This window comes from Drosophila guanche, unplaced genomic scaffold (genome assembly GCF_900245975.1).
Source record: "Drosophila guanche unplaced genomic scaffold, DGUA_6, whole genome shotgun sequence".
Taxonomy (NCBI): Eukaryota; Metazoa; Arthropoda; class Insecta; order Diptera; family Drosophilidae; genus Drosophila; species Drosophila guanche.
In genome coordinates, this window is record NW_022995743.1 from 7887275 (window position 1) to 7906740 (window position 19466).

The window sequence follows — 19466 nt, forward strand, 5'->3', positions numbered from 1 at the left end:
ATTTGATGCCAGCAACAGCAGCACCCACCGCTGTGATCCTTGGGCCGGAGACCCCGATGCGTAATGCTTTAATTTAGTCACAAGATTGTCCTTCCACAGCCCCCAACCCCCCCGGGGATATGCCTCCAAACATGCCACGCCCTCGTCGTCGGTCGCCATCCACTTAATAGCCAATTAAGGGTAGACGACGATACAAGAAATAATTAAATAGCCAGGCGCTGCATGGAACTTTGCTCTTAAAGTGCCACCATGGCACTCAGTGCCAAGACACCATGGCGTATGTGTAATCTCTGGGAGAATGCGCGCTATACGTTGCTGCCCGAAAGTATGCAATACAATCCAGCTGTTTCTGCCCCTTGAGCTATGCAAATTTAATTGGAAATTGCATAATGAGCTGCAGCTATGTACGGACTATATGTACCATGCACGGACAGTACAGTATCTAAACGAAAAGGATATTGCAGACAGCTCCGTTTCCTCCAGAAACTAGTTGTCTGATGCCCAGTTATCGAGTAGTATCAGGGTATACACAGATGCAAGAGTATCTGCGTGAAATTTGAAAAATCTCTCTTATTTTTCTGAGCTTGGATAACAAACAGAAGAATTTATCATGAATTTTGATTTTTTACTGCATTGAAAAAAGTAAAGATATAAAAAGGAGACAGAAAGACAGAGCGAACCCTACAGCTAAACTGCAAAAATTGAGTTTAACAACCATTTACAGGGTATTTTGGAGTACACAAGAATTGAAATCTTGTTGTGTTCTTACAGCTACTTCTGCTCATTATCAAAGCGCAAAGTGAAAGGTCACCGGTTTAATATTTCAAGCGCAATTATGAAGCTGCGCATCAAAAATCAAATACAACACCAAAAAAGTGACAGCTGCAATCAGAGCTGAACTGAAGATGCTGAAGATGCTACTATGCTGTTTTCCCCGAGTTCGTTTTTGGCTCATCATAAAATTCAATTTGGCGCAAAGTGTTTAATGAGAGCGTCAGCTTGGTTCCACACCCCGCCACCGGACTCGAGCTCAGTCCCAGATTCCAGCGAAGGAGCCAACTTTTTCGCTGCACAGCAGGTCATCTCGGGACCATTAACAATTCATAGGGATGAAAAAACCGGTCAAACCACCCACCACCCACTTTATGTAGAATGGGTTTTTGGGAGAAAAGCACTGAATTGTTTTACATAAAAACACGCTTTAGCACAGCAAATTATGCAATACAAGAAAGCCATCATCAGGGGGTTCAAGGGGAAGAAAAAATGCAGGGGGATAGTGCAATGGGTAGTGATAAAAATTAACAAGCTACGCAACGTTTGAGTTTTGAATTAATTGAAAGCGCGTATGCACGGGGACATGACAACAGAAAGAGAGCAACATCCAGGGCCCTACGCTCGGCTCCCTCTCCTCAGCCCCCCAGCGAACAAGCAGTCCTGTAAAATTATAAATTCGCATCTAAATGAACGCTGAAAAATTAATGAACTGCATGCAGCAGTTTAATTGAAATGAACATTCTGGGGGGGAAGAAAGCAAGAAAAAATAAAGGGGGACACCCCGTGGCAGCGGAGTGCAAGGAACCCTCAAAAGCAACGAGAGTTTTCATAATGAATGCCGCGATTTAATCAGGGCAAAAATCATACATTATTTTCCCTTTTGCGTCAAAATTAATGCAGGTCTTTTATGTGTACTTAAAATTGAAAAAGAATTTAGAGTAAAACTTATATTTTGCTAACACTAAGTTAATATATTTCCAGAATCGGGCATGAACAAATTGTATATGTAAAAGGTTTCTAGTTAGAAGTAATTGTATTTGTCATTTGTGTTTGAGTTGGTAAGGAAAGAGACGACTTACCTCCATGTTAGATCCGTTTTGCTCCACTTGGGTCCCTGCAGGACATAACGCCGCACACGTACACCATTGCCATTGTCATGATCCAGATTGTCGGGGGAGAAATTATACGCGTACCTCTTGTCGCCCACACCGCAGCGGGGCTGCTGTATTAGCCTGGCTGTAGCCGCGTCGATTTCGCCCGTAACTGGAATGTTGCCAAAAGACTGCCGCCACAAGGGTAGAGGCACAAGATGTGGCATTGTGGACAGAAGGTAGGCAGCATCAGTGGCAAGTAGAACAGTAATGTTGCTTGTGAAATCGGGCATAATAGACATGTGGGGGGTGGGGTGGTGGTGGGGCAGTGTGTACATACCTGGAGACTCTGTATTGCATCTATCAGCTGCTTCTCGGTGCGCAGAGCTCCCGTTTCCAGGTCCGACTTGGGCAGATAATCAAACTGCATGAGGTAATTGTACTGCAAGGCGGATGGAATGGAAATGGAGAGATGGTTAGATGGATAGATACATTAGGGAAGTGTGCCAACGAGTAGACGAGTATCTCAATGGCAACAACAATGCAGATGTCTGCCATATGGCCAGGCTGCTGGTTTTGTGAGCCAAACTGTTTGTCGTTTGCAAATGGTACACAAAAAACAAACAAACCCCCGGCCCCAACTGGAAAAACCCTCAGCAAAAAAGAGAAGCAAAACTTGTTTGCATAAAGTTAATGATAAAAGCAACGCCAAATACAGCAGCAACAACAAAAACTTTAACATTAATAAGCCAAAAAGTATGCCACCGGGAAAAAGTGCAAGAAAATGTCGATGGAATGAGATGGCGGTAGCTTGGCAGACGGCAGGGGAATATCCTTCTGGCGCATTTTCTTATCTGGTGGAATTTTAATCACGTGGATGGACGGTAGTGGATACGGTAGGAGAGGGTTTCTTCTTATATTTTTCACTTACATATTGGAAAAATAGGCCATTATCGAATCAATAAAATCAACTTTACACTTCGACTCTCTGACTTTTATTTAAGTATCTTCCCGTGTGGGTTTGTTATTTTGAAGCAGTGTTACTTTTGCATATGGTTTAACGCATAACGGTAAAGTGTGACAGTTGGAAATACAAAACTCAAAAAGAACTCAACTCGATTCGATTCGATTCGATTCGACTCGATTCCCTTGCCATATGTGTGCTCCGCCTCTCGATTTGCATATTTTTCTGTACATTGCGTGCGGGCATACACGAGTGTTCGTTCCCAAACAGAACACCGCTCCCCCCACGAAAACCATGAGCTGGTGAGGTGGGGGGATACAACTTGACACATACACCAGCAAATTACGTGACCTGCAAATTAAATTGTACCCACTTTTCGCCAACAGATGAGAAAATTGTCACACTCGCTTGTTTTCCCACATACACACAGCCCACTCCGCCCTGACTGCATCATGATGGACAAATATTCGATTTTTGCCTTACTTGTTATTGACAGTCGTTTCCCAAAGAAAGCAAACTTTTGAATCGAGCAACGATTTGCAAATTTCATGAAAAGAATCGTTAGCCAATATTCGGGCAGTGGAAAGACGAGGAGAGAGAGGGGGTAGTAGTGGATTCCATTGGCATTCTTACATACAAGAGAACGTGATGTATGTGTGTGTGTGTGTGTGTGTGTGTGTGCGGGACGATTATGTAGTTGAGATTTATCGATCCGATGAATGGCTTATCCACTTTGCGTTTCATTTTACGTTTGACTGCTGCTGAAAACTTTCATGCTCGTGTGTGGCATTCAAAAGCATTGAAAAGTTAACAGTTTTGGTCAACGCAAAAATTAAAATTATTTTAGCGAAAAAATTATTTAACTCTTTTATATTTAAATACAAATTTAGATTGATTTAGTGTTAAGAATACGCATTAATAAATTTATATTTAAATCAAAGAAATTTATAATTTATTTCTAATCTATTAAATTTCTCTACTGAAGAGAAACCCAGTGATAAATTCCCATAATAGAGAGAGAGAGAGAGAGTTCAGCACAGTCTAAAGAGAGTCTGAGCTTTAGTCTTCGCTGGGCTGCAACTAGTACCGTTGTGATAACTGAAAGAAACGGTTAACGGTGAGAGCTGCTCAGCTGTAGCTTTGTTCGCAGAACACAATGAAATTGGAATCCCTATTCCTTTTGTGTGGATGAGGGGGTGTTGCGACTGTTGCTTAACGCTTTAGCGTAACGTTCAACACCCAGCGCACAGACTCTTTTTGCGCCGTAAATGAAGCTTATCAAGTGACTTTCATTCACCTTTCAGATGTACACATAGTTTTTTTAATTTATTTTGTTTGTGTTATGGCTATTGTTGTTACCATTGCCGCTTCCGTTGCTGGTCCTTGGGTCAGAGAGGCAACCTTTGCAGTGCTCCTTGCGATTCGCGTTTTCCGTTTTATTTGTTATTTCACTAAACCATTACTAGCTTTGACGACGTAACTCTCCCAGCATGGCATCAGCTTCTGTTGGATGCCTCACACACTCACGGAAAACAGGACACGGGATGGGGCAGCAATGGAAATAAACCAGACACTGAGTCCAGTGCAGATACATCGCATTCAGGTACAGCTACAGGTACAGGATCAGGGAAGGGGCACCCCGACAGCTGTATGTGGCACAGATTGCAGAGGCAAATGTGTGCGTCACACAAAAAAAAGTTAGCTCCCCCTCTCTTATGGGCTGTCACGTTGCTGGGAGTGCGTCAGCAGCAGCAGGAGCGGTAGAAGAGTCGACTACGCTTCGCAAAAGTAACGTAAGAAAGCCCACACACACACACACACAAAATTGAAATTCATATAACGTGCCTCCATCCCATGCCCCATGGCTTCCATCGCTTCTCTCTTTCTGCTTCTCGTTTTGCTACACGAAAACAATATCAATTAAAAACAACAAAAAATCGATGTATGTTGAAATGCAAAAACAAAATCGACGATATGTAGCTGCGGAGGGGCATAGACAGGGACAGGGACAGCGACAGCGACAGCGACAGGGGCAGGAAGCACGAGGAATATTGTGGCATATAGCGGATGCCGAATGTCTGTCGCAGAGAGCGACGCATAAAGTTTCTTAATGAATGGAAGACAAATCCAATGAGGCACGCCACTTCTCCACTGAAAGAAAAGTGATTTATAATTCATATTCACACATTGCAGTTCCTATAGCCGTGGAATCTATTTTTCGCTCAGTGTATTGTCAATTTGGCTAATCGAAGACTTCTTCTCTCCATAAATATCTCTTAAGCAAGGTGTGCCCCAAGCCAGCTGCCTGCTGATCGCCATCATCATGGCCCAAACATTTTACGACCACGAATAAACTACAATTCATAGTTATGAATGAATGGATGGCTGGATGGTGGGATGGTTGGATGGTTGGCTGCTTGGATGGATGAGTGCGTCGAGTGCTTCGAATGAGTGAATGAATTGCACAAGTCCCCGCCCGTACCCGGGCAAGGTGGAGCTTCCAGTGGCAATCATTTATGCATTGGCCTTTGCGTTTTTAATGGGAAATGCTGTGTTGGCCAAGCCACTACGTGTTTGAAAATCAAAAAGAAGTGCGGGGAGTATAGCCCCCAGTCGTACGACAGTACGTGGCCAAGCCATGATTCCAACTAATAGAAAAATGGAAAAATGGGTTGGAAAAACAGAGCGGAGAGTGCAGCTCCTTTGGGGGTGGGGGTGGGGGTGGGGGTTTGGGATGGGGAGATGGTTGGACGAGGTGAGTATCAAAAACAATAACAGTAAAACATGGGGCTACGTGAGTATTTGTCGTGTAAACAAAATCATCTTATCAAAATATAATAACAGAAACCAATAACAGGAAAAACAATTGAGAAAAGTGCGAGTGCCACGAGGGCCGCCGGGCTGAGGGGCTGGCTTACGGGGAAAGTGTGAAAGAAAGTATACGAGTATGTTGTATATTGCTTTTCCACTTTCCCACTTAACCCCCCCCACACACAACTCTATCCATAATTGTTTTTTGGGGGTTTAATTTCGTTAAGTTTTCGGGGCACAGGAAAAAGTTCTTGGCCTTTAGTGAAAGTGTGAAAGTAAATTGACCAATAAACGATGAACGTGGGCGATATGTTTATTATTTTATGGAATTATAATTACAATTTGTAGGGCCGCACAAATACAATTTACTCACCCAGTAGCGGGTATAACAAAGATAAGAACTGAAGATACGAACGAATTTATCCTTTATTTAATTGGAAACTGTAAGAATTTGATCCGAAACCATAATTTGTACTCATATATATGTACAATATAATCTATCAAATTGTTTTGCAGTCTCTTTCCCTTCTTGCCCGTCCTCCCCTTCGTTATCAATATTTACTCAATTACTAAAAAGGCAAACGAGGGAGTGGAAAATTCTCAGTTAATCAAGAGTTTAGGACCCGCACAAACAAATCAAATTGGTTTATCTCTCTGCCATAATTCTTGGTTCCACATGCGGCAGAGGGCTAATAAAAATGAAGGCGGCCGACACCGAGAGACGAATAGAGCGGCCACCGGACACAATGTCCTTCTGTGGTGGTTCGGCAAACAAACCTATAAAAATGACAAGCAACTGCAACAAACGAGGGCATTCATCTAAGCCGCAGACACACACACACACACACACCCACACACAAAGGGACAACAAATTCTGGGAAAATGCGCAAAAAGGAATGGAAAATACTCGGTGCAGGAAAATGCAGCAGCAGGCAGCTGGAAGGCAGCAGGAGCTACAAGGAGAGATGTAAAGCAAACCACAAAAAGCATCAAATTGGGGCCAAGTTGACAGGATATGGGTCCTTGATGGGGTCTCCTCCCAGACTGCCGCAACAACAGGTAGTCCTCGTATGAGACTCACCTTTTAGGCCCCACTCTCCCAAGGACAAATTGATGGCACAAACATGTCAACAACTGCACAAGTGGAAAATAAGGAGAACATTTCCATGAAATTAATGTTCAAATGGATTTCTAAGCGGAAAGCAAAACGAAAACCACTAACTCAAGGTCAGTAATTAGAAAACTTACTAGAGAAGTTGTGTCTCTGCCAATCTGCTATGGCAAGTGGAAGGTCTTCCGGGCAGAAAAGGCAACAGGAGAGACAAAATGCACTTAATGGTCACAGAATTTAACATGAAATGCAGAAAAACAGTAACACATCAGAGGTCCACCTCAGGAGACCTGCAGACACCACAAAGCAACATATTGGAAATCAATTCAAATTGAAAAGTAATTAGAAATGGAACTGAGGCATTGATTAGAAGTCTGCAATTATCAAAAGGTTAACAAATCTGATGAATGCTTAGAACATAACAGATTGCAGCTTTCAGCAGCCACAGGTAATGGTTTCCTTTCTTCTGGTTATGCGTTATGAGTAAGTATCTAAAGGTAAGAAAAAGCTTTCGAGGCTTTGCCTCATTATCCATACCAAACATCCGCACATCTGCTTGATCCACATTTTCCGCTGCAGGATGATCCATTATCCCCCATAGGGGCCAGCCCATAGCATTGCCTATTTCCATTTCCATTTCCATGCATTTCCTGGAGCTGTCTCATAAAATTCTTGCTTGAAGAAAAATGTGCGCCGTGCGTCATCTGCCACTGCTCCCACATCTGGGAGCAACACAAATTTATAGACTGGAAATTTTCAATTAAAGGACTCGCGTTAGACAACAAACTAAATGTTTTCCGAGGGCCACAGGTCCCCGCCCTCAATCGGGGAACATTTAATAAAAGGCCAGACACACGGACGAACGGACGGGGGGGAGTGGCGGACAGAGCAGAGTGAAGAGATGGTTAAATTAATTGAAATCAACATTGATTAATGTGGGATAAGAACAGCGCATCAACGAAGCCAAAGAAAGGCGAAGAAGGGTTGAGGAGAGGCGCCTCCAATGAATGGGTCTACGGACCGCAGTGCTGGTGCAACACGCAACGTTCGGTCCGTGGCACTGACGCTGACGCTGACACTCTGCCACAAGTTCAGTCTTTGCTTACACTTTAATTAGACCGCAGAAACAAACGTAAATTGCAGTATCGCAGCCCCCATGCCCCACTACTAGTCTCTCGCTCCCAGGAGGGATGGTGGCTCGAACGCTTTTATGGGAAAGTGATGAGATGCTCGGGACTGAAAGAAAAGGGAAAATGGAACGCCGAGATTATATACGTGTGGACAAGGCTTCAAAGCCACAAACTGTAAAAACAGAATCTGTGGATGGGGCTCGGCCAGGAATACTCTTTTCAATTATTGCAGGGTATAGCAGCCAGGAGGAAGAGTGTAAGCCCATATGTGTAGCGAACGAAGCCTTGGGAGGTGCATTGTAACCCAACTGATGAGACGTCGGTCCAAGGTCTCCCCCAGCCAACCCCCTGCCAGGCGCAGACGTTGATTAACTCGCGCGGGGCATTCCACATTTTGCAATAAACAAATAAATCATTACTTACAATAAATAATTGCGATCTGCATACGATCTCGATCGAGGCGTTCTTGTTCTCTGACTTTTGCGTTCAATGACTTTACGTGACAGTTAAATAAACAGAAATCACCAGTGCGGACACACGCAAGTCTTACGGCGACGTGAATGATTATGTCCATGTGGCAAAAGCCATATGGCTCTAACGAGAAACTCTGTGTCTCTCTATACATATACGTATATTTATGTATGTAGATTCCCCGTCTTGATGCAAGTAGGAAATCGTAGCTAAAAAGGTTTCCCTTGAGTTTAACTTTTGACATTAAGACCATTTGCAGAGGCAGCAACCCGATATGGTCAATGATATACGAGTATTGCTCCTGCTGCCCCTGGTTCTTTGCAGTCCAAGTACCCAGTTTCTACTAAAGGCATAAATTCGCTTGATAATTCAATTGATAAGGCCATACTTTCACCCATTTTATGCTCTTGTGGCTCGATTGGGTGGGTTGATGGGTGTAGCTGTCCCGTCGACAAAAAGCTGTTGCTCTTTTAAGAGATTCTCATTAAGGGTTTCGATTGAGCAGTTGGTCTTTGTGGTTTCATATGATTTGCTGTCCATTGACACAATTCACTTCAGATACCCCCATTAAGATTCGTTATTCTGGCTAGACAAATGATTTGCTTAATATATCGCTCGCCTATTTCTATCAAAAAGGAAAAACCTGCTCTGCTCTGATCTGCTTGTGCTGCTACTGTTATGGTTCTAGCATAACCGATCTATCGACTCCACTCTCCTGCTACGATTATGGATTCCAATTACGCTTCAACTTCAGCTATTGAATGTTTTTTTTCTTCTGGCTGAAACTCGTTTTGGTTTCATAGTCGTTTCAGTGGCTTGTCTCTTGATGAAATTAACCACAATCATGGGATGAGTGTGTCCAAGTAGCGAGCAAAGAGAATCCCCGCTAAATGAGTTTGTCAATATTTGTGCACTTTGAACCGCAGCTTCCGAGAGAGAGAGAGAGAGAGGGGGGAAAGGAATGTTGGTGTGAGTCAGGATTGTAATGGTGTGGCAGAAACAGGTACCAAAAAGCCAAAAGGCGTTGTTGGATCTTTTGAGTGACGGCAACACGCAGCATACAGCACACAGATGCACAGATACATGGATACACATACATACCATCTTTGGGCCTGCAGCTGATGCCGACGCTGAAGCTGTGGCTGAAGCCTGAATCTGACTTTGAGGCTGACTTCACCGGCTCTCGTTTGGTGCAACATGCTGCCGCATAGCATAATTGATGGCACAGGCAGCACACGCTTAAAAGGAAACTTGCTGCACGCTGCAAAAATGTAGCCCAAAAAAGGCGTTGTCATCGTTGTTGTTGCTGTTGTAGCTACTGCTGCTGTTGTCATTGTTTGTGGCTGTTGCAACATATTGCAAGAATCCACAGCATTTCGCTGGAAAAGGTCTGTCTCCTGCTGATGCTGCTGCTGCTGCTGCTGCTTCAATGCTGCATCATGTGGCATCATTAAAATCAACTCAGATTCTTGCCAAAATGTCAAATATTTTTCATTTCCTCTGGCTTTCTCCCTCACTCTCCCTATGTCTCTTTCTGACGGGCCCCCTGCTGCTGCTGTTGCTGCTGCTGCTGCTGGGGGGCTCAGCAAACTGCCGTTAGCTGCCACATACTCACCGAAAATAAATAAATCGAAGCGGAATTGTTTTTTTTATATATGTACAATATGCTCTTGATTTTTGTTTTCTGTTGTTTTCGGTTGTTGCTGCTGCTTTTGTGTTGCTTTTGTATGTATTTTGCTGTATTTGCTGCTGCAATCAAAAGCGCGCGTCGAAGCACGAAAATGTGATAATTAATACAAAACACAGAACACAGAAGAAAGAACAACAACACAACCCGAAAACAGAGGCACAAACGGGAACGAAGCAACACGAAGGGGAGGCAATGAATCTGGGTCAAATCCAATTGCTTTTTATATTCTTTTTTTTTGTGTTTGTTTATAATTCTTTTGTGCAGCGACAGCAGCAGCAGCAGCAGTCGCCCTTTTCACATTACGAGACCTTAGAATTTATCCCAACAATTTTTCTCTAGATGCTATACATTTATTTATGCACTTCCACCGGACGTTTTTCCACCCTAGACAGTTTTAATGTACGGAAAGTATGCTCTACGAGTGAAGCTGCATGTAACAAAAAATATCTATGGCGTATGGAAATCAAAGACCATAATAGATGCAAAAATGTCCATATAAATGTAAGTATGTACTCAGATTACCCGGAAAAATGTTTAACTTGAAATGGATATGGAAAAATATTTATTTATTATTTTTTAAATTAAGTTATGTAACATACAATGGTTTTATTTATTTATACAAACAGCAAAGATTGAATAAACTTGTAACTCCATCATTATGCACTTTCGTGGGAGTACTGGGTATCTGATAGTCGGTACTACTCGACTCGGTCCTTCTTATTTGTTTTGTTCGAAATTCTCTTGGATTTATTGCACTTTTGTTCATTCTACCGCCCCCACCCGCCTCACTGCTCGCGAGGAACCATTAAAAACCGTTAGGCGAAAGGCAAGGCGAAAAAATCTGCATACTAGAGTGTCAGCGACTCAGTTTGAGCTTGTTTGTGTGTGTGTGTGTGGTTGTGAGAGGAGTGTGAATTTCCCCTATTTCGGCTAATGGCTGGACGTCCGGCTGTCCCATACTCTCTGCCCCGTCGCCCCTATCTATCTACATTTGCCTGTTCGTATTATATCCATTCTTTTCTTGGTTGCACTTCCCCAGTGGAAGTGCCCTTCGCCGCAGATAAAGCGAGAAACTTTCCACAAATACACTTGCACACACACACACAATAACTGTAACCGATTGTGCAATTCCGATAATGCATTCGTCTTCCTTTTTATTTTTTTTGTCAGCATTCACTTCTTGATTGATATGTATGTAGTATACATAAGTATGTACATAAATATGTACGCATGTACATAAAGAAGTCTGCATTTTATGAAGAATTGTAGCTATCAAAGCAAATCGATGACTGAATTTAGTTTTCACGGACTATAATGCTAAAGGTTCCCAGGTGCACAGAGAGGTTCTTCTTTTGTTGGATTTAGGATTCCTGCCTTTTAAACATATTCACATTCTACTCTCCTTGAGTCTTGAGTTGTCCTTTTGCATTTCTTGTGCCTTGCTTTTGTTCCCAACAAATTTGCCAAGGATTTCACGTAAGTAGATATCATCATCAGACGCCGCCAGCACCTCTGCCACCTCTCATGGCCCTTGGTGTGGCATGAATCATTGTCATTTCTAACCCAAAAATTGTAAAACCGCACAACGGACACACCACGAGTGCATTCGTATTCCTGTGTGACAGCGATGACTGAGATTGGTGTCCGCATATCCGCGTTGGCGTACAGGGATTTGGGAAGAGAGGGCTAATGTGCATGCAGATTGAGTCTCAGTCTGTTGTCTCCAGTTCCCTTGCGCAGACTGTCAAATTTTTGTATGCACAACAAATTGCTCATACCATAATGATGGGGATAAAACAGAGTAAAGAGAGAGAAAGAGAGAGGAGGGAAATCAGCATAAATGCATCAATCATACGTCGCGTGGGCTGGCCAGACGATGCCAACTCCAACGATTCCACTCACTCACTCTCCTCTTTTCTCTCGATTCCCCTTTCCTTCTTTTTCCACAATGACATTAAAAATCAATCAATGGCACATAAAAATTAATGAATTATACTATAAATACAACATCAATGATAATGAGAACGGAGAGCCGAGACTATGTGCTTTTGTTGGGAAAGTATTCTAGTGGCTTATCTGTACGCTGAGTGTTTCCTCTGGGATTCTGGAACTGTTTCTGTTATCAGCTTTTAATTAAGAATATTAATCGTGTATATAAACAACTGACAATACTTCCTATTTACTTTGATTTCTGTTTTAGCTGAAAAAATCACGTTTCTATGGAGATACCACGTACAAAGGGGTATACGCGCTACAGAAGGAGCACGTGCCTCTTCGATGCATCTATAGAGAGATCTCTGTGGACATTTTTCAGCTTAAAATCTAATTCGCATTTACAGGATAATCCCCATCTCGCTTCCATATTCTATAGACGCATTTTATTTTTATTTTTCCTGCAGAACTATTCATTGGTATTCGCGTCGGGGTTTTTTGTGCATTCCGCCTACCCTTTTGGCCAATGCAAATTGGGAATTATTTGTTCTTGTGCTCGGCTCGAAAATATTTCCGCTCTTTGAATTTCAATGCGTGCAACAACAGCCACACAGCCGCACACACACATTTCCACACAAACAGGTAGGTGTGTACGTACACTGCCTGCTGTTTTTTCCATTTTGGTTTTGTCGTTTCCCTGCTGCTAAAAAGGATGCAGGATTTTTCTATGGCCCAGTGCAGTTACCTACGTGACACAATTAAACAAATAAATATAAAATAAAACTTCACTACTCTTTGCTGTAAGGATAGATGCAACTATGATTATATTGGACTTGATTTTGGCAGCACTGAAAAGGGAAGCACTCTACCAAGCATATGCTGGATTATATGTTTGTAGACATAAAAGCTTTCAAAATCTGCCATAATCTTTGCATAAGCAAGTGGAACTGCAAGGGTATCTAATGTTTCTGCTACCGCTTCTTGACAAATTTCTCTCTTGTTTTATACGGAAAGCGAAATTTAATAAAAAAAAAAACAAAAGAAAATAAAAGCTCCTATGACGACAGGTTGCATGACTGACCAGAAAAATCCTTTGATTAAAGTTGTTGTTGGTTGCAAAAAAGTGGTTTACCCCCTTTTGAAAACAGCTCTCGGAGTAGCATAAACATATAAGTAAATATTAAAAATCAAAAACTTTTAATTAAAAGTCAGCATAAAATAAAAATGTTTTTGTGTGTATTATATTCATCGGGCAGAAGCGGCCGGAAGCGGCAGTAGTCATTTATATTTTGTCAAAAAATCCAGCAATTTACCATATAATTATCACAAAAGATCCCCTGAGATGAGTCAAAGAGCTTTTGTATATTTTAATAATAATTATGCAAGTTAATTTAATAATGTTAAGCAACAAAAGCTAAATCCTATTGAATTATTAGTCACAAATCGGTAGCTGGTAAGCGGAATTTCCTGCTCTCGAATCGTTTCGAATCGTTTCAGTTAGCAGATTCTGCGGCTCATTAACGCATTTGCGCACACAAGTGCTAGTGTCAAGTGGCATTTGTCAATTGGGATAAACAGATATTCGTTATTTGTACACCTCTGCTCTGACTGACTGACAAATTACTTGTGTCTTAAAATAATGGTAATTTATTCCAGCAACAAACAACAGTCAGCATTGTCAACGGAAATATATTTTATTGCAATTGATAATCACGTTAATGTGCTACTCAATTTATTTAAGCTTTCCCCTGTCGCTGTTGCAACAGTGAATCAGCAGCATTTTGTGTTAATTAATAACAGCGCATTTAATCTGTTTCAAGTCTCGGATCTGCCACTCTTTTCCTGTCTCTGAGTGGGGCATATGAAGTTGACATTTATACGATCAGATCTCCGTATCTCTCCCTCACTCTCGTTTTATCTCTCTGGCGCACCAAGAACTGTCATATAAGCCCTATTTAAGAAACATACTTTTATTGGCTCTCGGACTCACTGCATTGTGTTTTTGAGTGCCACCCATAAAACCGATCGAATTGGAAGTTCTGGTGGACGGTCGGGCGGTGCCCGGCCGGGCCTCTCCTCCTACCAGGAAGCCATAAAACAATCAACGAAAATTCTCTCGAATGCCCCCACTCCATCAGCGGCATCAACTGCATTAATTGCATTCCCAAAGTGGAGGAGGACGAGGGATGTTACTGAGGAACTGCCTTTCATTCTGACAGTTTTGTAGGAATCCGACAATGGATCCATTATATATGAGTAATGCGAAGAATGTTTATGAATAATTTTAATACAGTTTATGGGTTTCCTTTTGGGGAAATAGGAATGGAATGGATCGGCCACTCCCCTCAGAGGTGTGTGACACAGTTGACAAGTTCGATATAATTATTTTGTACATTAAAAAAACTTGTTGGTAATGCTTTCGAATTGATTTCCCTATAGATCTCAAAGAATGTAAAAATATAAACACTTAAAAATACATTTCCCTCTTTCACCAAGATTACATTCCACATAATCTATAAGCATTGATAAGGATGGAAATATACTGAGGAACAAATATAAGCTTAAATACAACATTTAAAGATTCAAAACAACAGAAACAAGTATTAAAAAATAAATACTTTCTTTTCCAATGAAAAGACAAAAGAATTTCATCAGGAATCATTAAAAATTCTCTAGCTGAAGAATAGAATCCACCTGTTCCCACGATTCAAAATTCATTCTTGCTCTCTTTGTATGACCAATCCCCTCTTCTATATATAGGAAATGCATATGTATGTATGTACATATATGTGTGTGTGAATGTACAGCAATCACCAATTATTTGAGTACACAAAAGTTGGACAGTCCACAAAAGTCTGTTGATGACAAGACGACTTCCTTCTGGAGTTCCTGCTCCATTTCCATGAGTTTCGCCAATTAGAATTTTGCGAAAACTTAAAAGTAAATTTGCAACAGTTTGTTAGGGCTCTCCTCTGTGCCTCTGCCCCTTTCCACTTTCTGATGCACCAATCTGTGTCTCCAGAGTCGCAGTGTCTCAGTGTCAGTGGGAGCAAGAATATGTTGTACATATGTACATACTGAAGTGCGTGTGGATATGCAAATGTGTATTTTGTGGTCTGCTCGTGTGGGCAGAGAGAGAGAGAGAGAGAGAGAGGGAGAGAGATAAAGTTAACTTCACTTTCTAGTACAGTATTTTCCGGACAACTTCCGCTGGGGCATGCAGTGAATGCCGTGACCCTGCTGCACTCCGCAACGTCTTACTCCCCCTCATCCACTAGTCCCCTAGTCGTTTTGCCACCCGTTTTCATCATTTCATTTGATTACACGCCACTCATAAGCGCGACAGCGACTGCCAGTGCGTGAGTGTACGCGAACAATTCCTTCTCAGTGTGTGTTTGTCTGTATGAGTGCGTTTATTGAACCGGGAGGGAGGCTATGGCGCATACGACAGCGCCTAGCTGGCGACACATAGCCGCCGCCAGACGACGACGACGACGACAGCAGCAGCAGCATCGTGGCAGCGGCTTTAGCTCTGTTCTCAGTTCTTTCTTAGTTCCGACGTTTCACTCTCTGTTTTCGCTCTCTCTCTACTTACTGCTACTCCCTACAATGCTTCATATGTACATACATATGTAGCTGTACGTATGTATGTATATTATATGCTGCACATGTACATATGTGTACCCCACTTTATAAGGCACATATGTTTGCACACCCACCATTCAAGCGGCGGATGGGACATCCACCCATTGCCTTCGATATCCTTACTAAATAAACAATATGCGGGCACCAGACGGAGGTCGACCGACCGCCGTCTTCAGTTCGCACTCTCCTTGTACCATTTCTCCGGTTTTCTCTGCCCCTCTCCTTATTTTTATTCTTTCATATTTTGTTGAGGAAGAGACCCTTCCTTCCGACCTTCTTCTCTTCCTTCCAATTACCATTTTCGCACTTTAATAAATGCCAACTTTCGAGCCGACTGCCTCGCATACGAAAACAGTAGTGCCATCCTGTCCGCCCAGGCCTCTGTCTGGTGCCCCAGCTGACTCATCGACGAGGGGTTCAACGTCCTGGCGCGCCTTTAAGAACATGCCACGACGATTCCTTGGCACACACAAGAGCGAAAGAAAGGAACGAAAATCCAAGAATAAATTGCTCATATTTTGTTATTTTGATTAAAAAGGCGCCCGCGCTCATTAACTCTATCCACACACAAGACCCGACCACAAGCAAATGTCCTATCGTGGAGCCACATACTCGTGCACACAACTGCATCGAGTGCCAGTGAGGATGCAGGCCCCGCCGAAACAATAAGCGTGCATTGTGCATGGGGGCTCCACACACTCGCCACCCAGACTGAAGAACGGACGGAACGGGGATGGGCTAGGGGGTCTGGCCCTCATTTCTTGTACCAACTGAATGCACACACAGTGCGTTTCAGTGGTATAGTCCCACTGTTCTTCCACTTCAAATGATTTGGATTCGCTGTGCTGAAGTTAACTGAACTGACTCGAACAAATATAAATTGGTAACATTACAACATTATGTGTCGTCTTACAATTCTGACACGCACTGTACGTGGCATGTATAGACCATTTTGGGATTTTGGGGTCAGGCCTATGATAGGCCGCTGCAGCAGAAGCAGTCTCGGTGGGGGCACGGCGTCCGCTGCCTTTGCATTCGCCTTATCTTGATGGTGTGCCCCTGCACCCTGCCACGACGCTCTGCCTGGAATATGCATATATTCCGTATACGGACATGAGGGAGAGAGCGGAATGAATGAATGTCTGCCACAGCAACTGCCACTGCCACTGGATGTGCCACTGCAACTGCAACTGAAACTGCAGCAGAAACGAGCATTTTCCTGCTTGCTGCATGTTGATTATATTTTCAGCTGTTGTGTGGACTGACCTCAGGCTGCACGCATTTTTCTCTGCCTCTCTTTTTCTCTATTTACAATCTACATATATTACTCTCTCTCTCTCTCTCTCTCTCTCTTTTGTTGGGAGTATAATTTTGGTTTCTTTTCAATGCAGATCCATAATGGTTAATTATTTATGTGACTGCACTGCGGCGATTGCAGCAGTTGATTTTTCTTAACTTTTCCATATTCTGAATAAATATTAAATGTTTTGCGCTGATTGCGAATTGTGTCAAATGTTTTTTCACAATTCAATCACCAACTGATTGCTTTCACTTAAGCTTTATTCAGAATGGTATTTTTCAAAGATATTCATCCCAACATGAGCACACTATGAATGGTGGCAGGAATTATTTCCTTTTTGGCTCTGGCTTCTTTGCATACCTAAAATACAATCCACAGCCCACACTCACCATAAGATCCTCAGAGATGACGCTCTTTGGCTTGCCGGCTCGCCCGTTCTGCAAGTCGTTCTGCTCAGCCATGGGCGGCTGCTGTTTCTGACGCTCCTCTGTTACATGCTTATGGTGGTCGGGGAGAAGATCCTGGATGGCGTTGCATGTATTTGCAACCAGAAGAGCCAGCAGCAGCAGGCCGCCGACACATGTGTACCACATTTCTTTTTCGTTTTGTTCTTCTCGCTCTTTTATTAATTAGGACAAAATAAAACTTTTCACTTTACTTCACTAAGATTTACACTCTTTTTCAGAGCTCTTTTTCGGACTGGAATTAAATTCGGTGTTGGACTAGCGATTCGTAATTGTAAATTGAACTTCTTACACTTTTTTGTTTGTTAATTCTCGTTTGGACGCGGTCGCGAGGGTTGACACACGCGCAGTGGCACCAGCGCCAGTGGCAGAGCCAGCTGCGGAACAGCAACGGAAGCAGAAACTAAGCGCGGTAGCAGTGGGGGTCGGGGATATGCTTTGTTTTGTTTCGTGTTTCTTCTTCTTTCGGGTTTGTTGTGGCCAACTTCTTCGTCTACTTTCCAGCTGTTCTTTCCTTTTGTTCCTGGAGCTCGTCCCTTTGTCCAGCTCGTCTTCCCGTTATTCCTTCAGCTCTCTCTGTCTCTCGCTGCTGCTCTTTCCTTAACTCCCGCTCCTGTTTTACATATGACGCACACAATGTGTGTCTCTGGAAGGGGCAAAAGAGGAAGGAGAACCAGGGCTGGTGGTCGCACTATTGGGAGTGTTCCTGGTATGGGGAGGCGGGGGAGCCTTGTGTGTTCTGGTATAATGGATTGAATTTAAACTTTGAAAGACACACGAGACGACGCACTATTAAATACACATTAGCTTATGTTATTCCATTCCTGCTTTCTGTTGCAACAACAATAACACAATTAAATTGGCACGCTACGCATTTACAAAGGAGGAGGGAGCCTTTGTTGCTTGGAGCACCTTTACGATCCCGATGGATGCGGATTGCAGTACCGATCCGAAACCCACTCGCTCTCACACACGCACACGACACGCACACGCACACGTTGACGGATGGCTTTTGTTTGCCTCACAAAAGAAGAGAAGTAGGCGGCGGCACACTCACTGCCTGCAGCAAGAACATCGAAAACAACATACGCCTCTCTTCCGATGCGTCTTTATTCGTGTCACGGCGGTATGGCTTTATTATTCCTGCATATAATTCCTATGTGTATATCAAATTCGCGTTTATATTATTTATTATTTATTTCGCGTTACAGTGTACAGTGCGGCGGGTACACCGCTCCGCGCGAACCGTCGGGAAAGAGTGTGACTTGACTGGAAACGACTCCGCTGGCTTGCCTGCCTGGCTGCCCCACACTCTTTCTCAATTAATCGAGCGGAGAGACAGAAACGGAAAGAGAGAGAGCGAGAGAGCGCGTCGGAGATCAGAGACCAGACACAGAGAGCATGTTGTAATGCGCTGATTAACTAAGGATAATAAGAATCTTTTTGTGCTATTGTTGTAACTCTCTACCTCTCTCTCTCTCTCTTTGCCACCAAAGTGATTAAGAGGCAGCAGTTTGGAGAGAGATGAGATCGATGTGGGTGACACAAAGTGGTATTTATACCAGGTGTGTATTTCCCGCTCTCGCTCTGTGTGTCATCTGTGTCTCTGCCTGCACTGAAATCAAATTAGAGGCTATCTCGAGGAGCTCCACACCTTAATTTGATGCGCCTTGGGTGATACCGTGTGTAGTTGTTTGTGCATTGGAAACCTACTTGAAAGTTCGTAGTGGTGCGAGTCTTAACACGTTTATGCTAAGACCTGGCGCCACTCGTGGGTTGCACAATGAACGGAGCTCTGAGTTCGGAGCACAAAGCAGATGATGGCCAATTTTGATCACCCTGTCTGCTGCTGCGGGTTAATAATAATAATAATAATGATTGATTTGACAGTTCTTTGAATGCCCGAATGAGTTAATGCCCAAAATGAAGTGTGGAAGCGAAATCCAAAAGGGGATTCCAGTTGGCTGGAAAGGCGACTCTTCGATGTCTCTCTCGCACCACAAGGCGGAGGTAACCGTTATATTACTTTGCTTTGCCAAAATCGTATACACTGAGAAAAGCTCTCCTCCTCTGTCAGTCATTG

The 19466-nt window shown here is 43.1% G+C and overlaps 1 protein-coding gene across 1 annotated transcript in view; it reads right to left on the reverse strand.

Moving 5' to 3' along the window:
• LOC117581293 (matrix metalloproteinase-2) overlaps positions 1–18638 on the reverse strand; it is a 72682-nt gene extending 54044 nt beyond the window's left edge. The window contains exons 1-3 of the mRNA XM_034268334.1: positions 17309–18638; positions 2206–2307; positions 1854–2056 (exon numbers count right to left, since the gene is read on the reverse strand). Coding sequence (XP_034124225.1) covers positions 1854–2056; positions 2206–2307; positions 17309–17512 — 509 coding nt within the window. The 5' untranslated portion in view covers positions 17513–18638. The remainder of the gene's footprint in view (positions 1–1853; positions 2057–2205; positions 2308–17308) is intronic.
• Positions 18639–19466: the final 828 nt, after the last annotated feature.